This window comes from Orycteropus afer, unplaced genomic scaffold (genome assembly GCF_000298275.1).
Source record: "Orycteropus afer afer isolate SDZICR_OR568_19922 unplaced genomic scaffold, OryAfe1.0 scaffold00726, whole genome shotgun sequence".
Taxonomy (NCBI): Eukaryota; Metazoa; Chordata; class Mammalia; order Tubulidentata; family Orycteropodidae; genus Orycteropus; species Orycteropus afer.
This window is the reverse complement of record NW_006922313.1, coordinates 80369-88106: the sequence shown is the minus strand read 5'-3', so window position 1 is coordinate 88106 and position 7738 is coordinate 80369. Positions and strand designations below refer to the sequence as shown.

The 7738-nt window shown below is 62.7% G+C and overlaps 1 protein-coding gene across 1 annotated transcript in view; it reads right to left on the bottom strand.

Moving 5' to 3' along the window:
• Nucleotides 1-7161, bottom strand: part of EPS8L1 (EPS8 like 1) — an 11362-nt gene extending 4201 nt beyond the window's left edge. The window contains exons 1-13 of the mRNA XM_007957264.1: nt 7145-7161; nt 5992-6032; nt 5735-5793; nt 4622-4783; nt 4172-4321; nt 3546-3628; nt 2860-3121; nt 2349-2475; nt 2079-2167; nt 1911-1985; nt 1664-1812; nt 1013-1154; nt 896-924 (exon numbers count right to left, since the gene is read on the bottom strand). Of these exons, the coding sequence (XP_007955455.1) occupies nt 896-924; nt 1013-1154; nt 1664-1812; nt 1911-1985; nt 2079-2167; nt 2349-2475; nt 2860-3121; nt 3546-3628; nt 4172-4321; nt 4622-4783; nt 5735-5793; nt 5992-6032; nt 7145-7161 (1385 nt within the window). The remainder of the gene's footprint in view (nt 1-895; nt 925-1012; nt 1155-1663; nt 1813-1910; nt 1986-2078; nt 2168-2348; nt 2476-2859; nt 3122-3545; nt 3629-4171; nt 4322-4621; nt 4784-5734; nt 5794-5991; nt 6033-7144) is intronic.
• Nucleotides 7162-7738: the final 577 nt, after the last annotated feature.

Sequence of the window (7738 nt, the reverse complement as noted above, 5' to 3'; positions counted from 1 at the left end):
CCATTCCGACCCACAGCGCCCCTAGAGGATAGAGTGGAACTGCCCACAGGGTCTCCTAAGCTGTCAATCTTCATGGAAGCAAAGCCCAAACCACACCCACTGCCCTGGAGTCCATTCTGACCCACAGCGCCCCTAGAGGACAGAGTGGAACTGCACCACAGGGTGTCCAAGGCTGTCAATCGTTCCTGAAGCTGACTGCCTCATCTATCTCTTATGGAGTGGCTGGTGGGTTCGAACCACTGACCTTTTGGTTAGCAGTCAAATGCTTTAACCATGGTGCCACCAGAGCTCCTCAATACCCACCAGGGACTTTGACAATTGCTTGAGCCCTTGGGGAACCTAAAGCCCACTGTCCCAGCCTTCACCACTAACACAGAAACCTGTTCTCAGCCCTTGAAGCCCCAAGCTCGCTTCTCTTAGCTTTCAGGGCTCCCCAACCCCAACCCAAGGTCTTCTTCAAACTCAATGATCTGATTCCCCAAGCTCTTCGCTCAAATACCCTGAGCTTTGTACTCTTAGGGACCCAGGCATGGAGCTTCCCAGTCCCACGAACACCAAACTGCCTACTTCTGCCAGTCCTGAGGACCCAGGGGTCCAACTGTTCAGACTTCACCCTCTCAGGGTCCCCCTCCCAGCCCCTCTTCCCTCTGACCCCGCCATCTGGGCCTCAAGCGCCCTCCCTCCTCCCTGAATCCAAGTCTGGGCCCCGCCCTCCCCTCCCAGCTCCTCCCCTATCCCAGCCCCGGCCCCGCCTCCTCACCACCTCACCCACCTGCCAAGATCCGGGAAGGGCAGATGGAGAAAAAAAGGGACAGAAAGAAAAGAGGCGGGGTCAGCGTCAAGAGGCAGCGCTCCGGGACCCCAGCTGCCCCACCTAGCTTGGGCAGACACTCACCCATTGGCAGCGACCTGGGGGGCGCTTTGCTGGAGGAAGGAAGAGAACAGTGGGTCAGGGAGGGCTGGCCTGCGCCCGGACTTCCTGTCTCTGCCGCCCTCTGACCCTCAGCCTCACCTGCCGGCGTCTCCGCTCGTGCTGTAGCTGTTTGTCCACCGGGTCCTCCCAGGCACGGCCCTGCGGGTCGGTGGCCGGGGGCTCCCAGCCGCTGTAGAACTCGGGGATGTAGGGGGACCCCTCCTCTGGGGGAAGCTCCACCCTGTGGGGGTCGGCCTCTGGCTTAGTCTTGCCTTTAACTACACTAAGCTCTCCTCCAACCACTCCCCCTCTGATCCTTTTTGCCAAGCCTCGCCCCAGCGTCTCAAACTCGCCTGTTTCCAAACCAGGTTCTAGCTACACAAATCCCGCCCCTTTCACCTAAGCCCCGCCCTAGTCAGCCGCGAAGCGCTCAGACTCCGCCTCCTCTACAAGCCTATAGGTCGGTCACACTTTTTCTAAGCTCCTCCCTTGCCCTGTAGCCCCGCCCCATTCATCTAACCGCTGCTTTTATCCCAATCTGATAGTCAGACCGCTCACGCTAATTTCCAACCTTTCCTCCAATCAGATCCCAGCTTTTGTCCCAGGTTGTATCCTTCTTCCATTCTTTGGCCACACCCTTCTAGCTAAGACCGATCGCTAACCCTTTTGTCCAATCAGGATGCCCCCTGCTTCTCAGGCCCCTTCTGCCCCTCCAATCACCGAGTCCCTGCCCTCAGCCACGCCCCTCACCCAGGCCTGGTCCAAGAGTCCCCCAGCGAGATCCAGAGCGCGTGTTCACGTGGGTTGACAGTGTCCCGCAGCAATACCACTGCTTCGGACGTCAAGTGCGGCCGCCGCACAGCGCTCGCCAATTGCGGGCCGCCCGATGTGTCCACGATCTGCGACGGGAGCGGGAGTGGGCACGAGAGCTTCCTAAAGTCTAACCCCCGACCTCCCTGCTGCAGAGGCAAACTGAGGCCCATGGGGTGGGTCTCACCATCTGCAGGGGTCCGAACAGGAAGTGCACCAGCTCTGGGGAGGAGGGGTCAGCGATGTTGTTGCGCAGCCTGGCCTGCGGGGCGTGGACGAGTCAGGTTCACTTTGAACCTGGCTTCCTCCTTGCCATCCCTCTGCCCCCAATACCCCAGGCCGGACGTGTCCTCACCAGCAGGCTGAAGGCGTACTTGATTTTCCGAAGAACCTCCGTGTACTCTGCCTCCAAGGGCGGCTTGGCCCGAAGCGTCAGCAGGCCCTCTGTGGGGTCGAGGGCGGGGCGGACAGGGTGATGGGGAAGACGAGACAGAGGGTCAGAGTGAGTCAGCCATGAGGAGTCCGACCTGGCCTGCGGTGCCAGGGGAGGCCCCAGGGAGACAGGAGACATTTGGAGGAAGCGGGAGAGTGAGTGTTCAGGCTCCCACTAGGGGGCGCGCCTCACCCCCAGCGGCGCGTCGCCGGTTCCTGCGGCTGCGCTCTCGGTGCTGCAGGACGCGGGCCGCCTCCGCAGACTTCTGCAACCTGGATACGAAGGTCTCCACGTCATCGAACACATGGTTCAGGATATCCTGGGGGCCAGAGAACGTGGACGCGTGGGGCTCCTGAAGCCTGAGATTCTTGCTCGGGTGGTTTGAAGCCCTCAGCCAAGAACTCCTAGCCACGCCTCTAGATGGCTGGTCCCGCGCCAACCTCCTAGCCCTGCCTCTAGCCCCGCCCCACGCCGTTGTTGTTGTTGTTATGTGCCGTCGAGTCGGCCCCGACTCATAGCGACTCCTCCTTGGGTTTCCGAGGCAGTATCACTACGGAAGTAGGATTGCCCAACCTTCCTTCCGAGGAGTGGCTGGTGGGTTTGAACCGTCAGCCTTCTGGTTAGCAGTCAAGTGCCTTAGCCACTATGCTACCAGAGCCCCACGCCGTAGCCCCACCTATAGTCCGGCCCCGCGTCTGCTCACCACTTCCCGCTCTGCCTGCAGACTGGCCATGTCAGGCCCCCGGGACCCTAAGTCCGGAGAGGCAGGGTAAGCGCTGTTGAAGGTGGCCACCAGGCCGTGCGCCCGGGCCTCTTCCACCTCGGGAATGGGCTCCGACTTGGGTCGCCTGTTTCCCGCGCCGGGCTCCGCTGGGCTGATCACTGCGCGGACCGACGGGCGGCGCTGTAGGGGCGGCGTTTCCGCTCCGGGCGAGGGGCCGCGCTGCAGCTCTTCCTGCGTCGCCCTGCAGAGGGAGAAGGGGGAACTGAGGCTGGTTCGCCCGAGGGCCCCAAGGAGGGAGAAATTCGGGGCTCAGGATGAGGGACATTGGGCCCAAAAGCTCCGCGGAGGGAGAAATCCTAGCTTTGGGGAGGTGGGCGCTTCTGTAAAGGGAGCCAGGGTAGAGAGGGCGGAGAAACTGAGAGCTGGAACAGGGAGAAGTTGAGTCCCGGAGAGGCCGGTAAACATATCCGGAAGGTCCAGGCAGGACTTGAACCAGAGTTTGCTCGACTCCACTCAAAACTCGCTGTTCTGTGCCAGGCTGGGCTTATCGGTCCATTTCTCAGACGCGGAGACTGAGGCCCAGGGAGCGCAAGCCGGGCCCTCTGCCCTCGCGTCCAGCCTCCTCCCTCTCCTCCCCACCCTCCGCTCCCCCTCCAGCCCCTCACCTGAGCGCCGCTGCTCTGCGCTCTCCGCGGCCCGAGCGGTAGCTGTGCAGCGCCCCCTGGACGTCCTCGCGAATCAGCTCCGCCTGCCAATCATGCAATCAGGCCCCGCCTCTCCCCGGCCCCACCCACTGTCCTCCCTGGGCCACGCCCCTGACCCATTCCTTCACGCCTGTGGACTCACGCCCACGCCTTGAACTCAGGCCTTCCATGTCCTTGCCCTAGGTCACGCTCCCACACGTGGTGGCCCTGCCCAGGGATTCTTTTCTTTCCTTTTTGCAGTGTTCTTGGATTCGTATCCCCTGCATCACACACTTGGCCCTACACTCTTGCTAGCTGCTTCCCCACACCCTCCCGTGTTCTGTCTATACCCTCAGACGATTCCATATTCGATCTCCTCATCCTATCTGGATCCCGAGTCCAACCGATTTGCAAACCGCGCCCCCTTCTAGAGTCCCTCTCGCACCACACCTCCCTTAGCCCCGCCCCCGCCCATCTCTCAGGCCACACCCTGCCTTAGCGCTAACCCCGCCTCTCCCCAGGCTACGCCCACAGAGTAAAGGCCACGCCCAGGCTCTTCAGGCTCCGCCCACTTCCTGCCTCATCTTTGCCTTGCGGGCAGCGCTCACCCCGATGCTGAGGCCTTGGAAGAAGTGCACGTCTGGCTGCAGGCGCTCGGGCTCCTGACACACAAGGAGCAACAGCGAACGGTTCCGGCCGGGTAGCACCACCGCGTCGCATCGCACGATGGCGCCCAGCGGGTACGACTCCAGCTCTTCCTGCGGGGTGGGACGGGGCGGTGAGCTGGGTCCCGGAGCCAGTAATGGCACAAAATGGCGACAGCAGTGGTTAGTAGGTACGGGCATGGGACGGACAAGCCACGAGTTTTGGAATAAGCACCCTGACTTTTTAAACAATCACCCCCATTTTACAGATGAGGTTGGTAGGGTGCAGAGACGAGGGAGGGAGTCACTTGCCAGTGTTCACAGAGGAAGGTTGAACAGGGGTGAAGACTCAGACTTGGGTCCCCAACCGGCTCAGCCCAGCCACCCCTCCACTCACAGGGCACCCCCCAGCACCTTGGAGACGGGGTCAAGCAGCGTGACGTGGTCGGGGGACACTCGCAGCAGCATCTCCTGCGCCCACACGCGGCCCTGGTTGTCCATGACGGCCAGCTTCCGCGAGGCATCTTCCACAGTGTGTACACCATCGTCCTCACCCAGGCAGAACGTCACCAGGTGCTGGCACAGGCCACAGAGAAAGCGTGAGGCCAGAGATGCAGGGGGCGGGGCACTTCAGACGCTTCTAGCCTGGAACACCTCCTCCAGGAAGCCTTCTCTGATCACCTGCCCCTCAACTCGCCTTCCCCCCCAAGACCCTCTGTTTCTCTTTCTTTGGGGTCTGTCTTCCCACCGAGATTGGAGGCTCTTTGAGGGCAGGGCAGGGGGTCTGATAAATGTCTAACCAGTTGCCCTGGAGTCGATTCTGACTTACGGCGACCCCGTGTGTCAGACGGGGTGCTCCATGGAGTTTCAGTGGGTGATTTTTGGAAGCAGATCAGGCCTCCCGAGGTGCCTCTGGGGGGACTTGTATTTCCAGCTCTTCCATTAGAAGCTGAGTGTCTTATCTGTTGCACCACCCAGAGACCCTGCATCCTATCTAAGACTCTCTAAGTGAGGGGCCCTGGCGGCTCAACACTTAAGTGCTTGGCTACTACACGAAAGGTTGACGGTATGAACCCACCAGTGGTTCCGCGGGACAGAGACCAGACAGTCTGGCCCCGTAAATATCACAGCCCAGAGCTCCCTACGGAACGATTCTGCTCAGTCACACGGGGTCGCCCTCGCGCCCAGCGGCACGCGGAGCCCCCACGCCTTCGCGTGGGCGGCCACAGTGCCCCCTGCTGGCTGCAGGTGGTACTACCTGGCACCTGCTGCGGGCTGTCTGCTCGCCCAGAATGCATCCGAATCGCCCCTGGAGCCTGACTACCAGGACGGGGGTTGGTTCCAGGACAGGGTGGCAGGCTGCGGTGGACGTGAGAGCCCCAGTTGAACACCGCGTCCGAGGCTCGGCGGGGGAGAGCCCTTGGGTAGCAGGGCCATCTCCTCACTTCCCTCCACTTGGGCCCCTAGTGGCTCTCAGCGACCCGTCGCTTCCCCCACTAGACGGTGGCTCACAGACCCCAGACTCACATTGACTGGATACTGGGACACGTCGGCCATAACCACCGTGGAGTAACGCTTCCTCTGCTCTGCAAGGTGGGGAGAGGAACCCACGAGTCCGGCCGCTGGCCCGCCTCCCTCAGACCCAGGGGTCCTGACCCCAGCCCCGCCTCCCTCGGACCCAGGGGTCCTGACCCCCAGCCCCGCCTCCCTCGGACCCGGGAGTCCGGCTCCCAGCCCTCCTCCCTTGGACCCAGTTTCTGGGCTTTACTTGCCACCACACTCACCATAGATGGACTTGGCACTTGGTTTGGGGGCTGCTTCGGGGCTAGTGAAAGGAGAGAGGGGCGAGAGGGTCGTGAGGACCTGGGGCAGGTCCCGCAGAGCATCCCGCAGGGCAGTGCGGACTTTCTTGGGAGAGCAGTGGGGAGCCATGGAGGGTTCCAACAGGGGAGAGAGGGCAGGGCCAGAGCTGGGCTTGAAGAAGACGGAGAAGGCGGTGCTATTGGGTGGCGGTGGGAGTGTGGCGTCTAATGTACGACAGAGCTGGGTGCGGAGCCCCCACCTGCCACTGCCTTGCTGTGGGACCCCGGGCAGGGGGCTTCACCTCCCCTGCCCCATTCCCTCCCCCGCAGCAGCCGTCTGGGGGGCTCTTGGGAGCGTTCACGCCCGAAGCAGCCTGGGTGTGTTTGTCACCGCAGTATCTGTTAGTACAACGCTGGAGCTGAGGGCTGAGGACATGGTGGTTGCTCAAGAAACAGGAATGTATGTGACAATAGCATTCATGTTTGTCACAGACGGAGAATCTTGCCCTCCACCCTCGGGGCCAGGCTCTCCCCAGCCAAACCCGCCTCTGCCTCCTCCCTTCAACACCCCCTTCCAAGTCACCTTCTCCAAGAAGAATCCTGGGGTCCCCATGTTTCCAACCAAAATAACAGGAGCTCCAAGCTCAGGTGGGGCTGAGAGGGACTGAGAAACCCTTTCAGCCGCCAAACCCCTGGTCTTGTCCTGCCTCCCGTAGTCAGGTCTTCACACAATTTGATTACCTCCGATGCAACTGTTCCCACCCAACTCTGTGCCTGTTTGCTGCTCCTTCCGGGAGATTTCAGCTTCCCTGTCAACAGTCCTCATTTTGTAGGGGAGAGTCGGTAGCCACCGGGGGCAATGGCAGAGCCCTTGCCAGGGCCAGGCCCAGCCCAGGCAGGAAGGCGCCCAGCACTGACGCTGGAAGTCATCCCCGTTCCCAGAGGAGGGACCGAGGCTCCGAGCGGGGACGTCTGAGGCCGGGATCCCACTCCCCTGCTGAGCTAGCAGGGGCCCAGCCAGGCAGGGAGGGCGGCAGCCCAGCCCCTTCCTAGTGGCCACACTGGGGTCCACGCGGCCCGCAGGGCTGGTCACGGGGTCAGGGGCGGGGGGCAGGGAGGGCAGGGGGGCACTTACCCGGTGGTGGCGCTCATGGTGCTGAGAACGGAGAGAGCCTCTGCCCGCCTGGAGGTGCCCTGGGGACCAGCAGGGAGGGGAGGGCCGACGAGGCCCACGGAGAGCTGCGGTTCCCACTCCCCTCTTCCCTGAGACGCAGGGGTCCGGACCCCCAGCCCCCCTCCCCCACACCCGGGCGTCCCGGCCCCCAGCCCCCGTCCCTGACCCACACACACCCGGGGGACCCTGAGCCTCTTCCTCCCGGGCCCCTGCTCACCTGCCCGTCAGGCTCAGTCAGACGAGACTGTCCGCTCAGGTCTGCCGCCCGGCCACCGGCCCCTCCTACTGCCTCCCAGTGCTGTCCCGCCTCCGCATACCTGAGCTCCCGACCTGGCACAGCCTGGAGGCGGCCATGGCCGGGGTGGGGCCCGCCGAGGGTGGAGGGGCCGGGGCTGCCTCCGGGGAGCCTGCCACCTGTGTTGTCTCCGTCCCAACAAAGCAATGGCGACAATCGTCTGAGGTCACCCCTGCCCCCTCGGAGTGGAAAGCTCTGCCTTAATGGCCCCTTCAAATCCTGCCAGTAATGGTGGTGGGGTGCGGGAGTCAGAGGGTTAA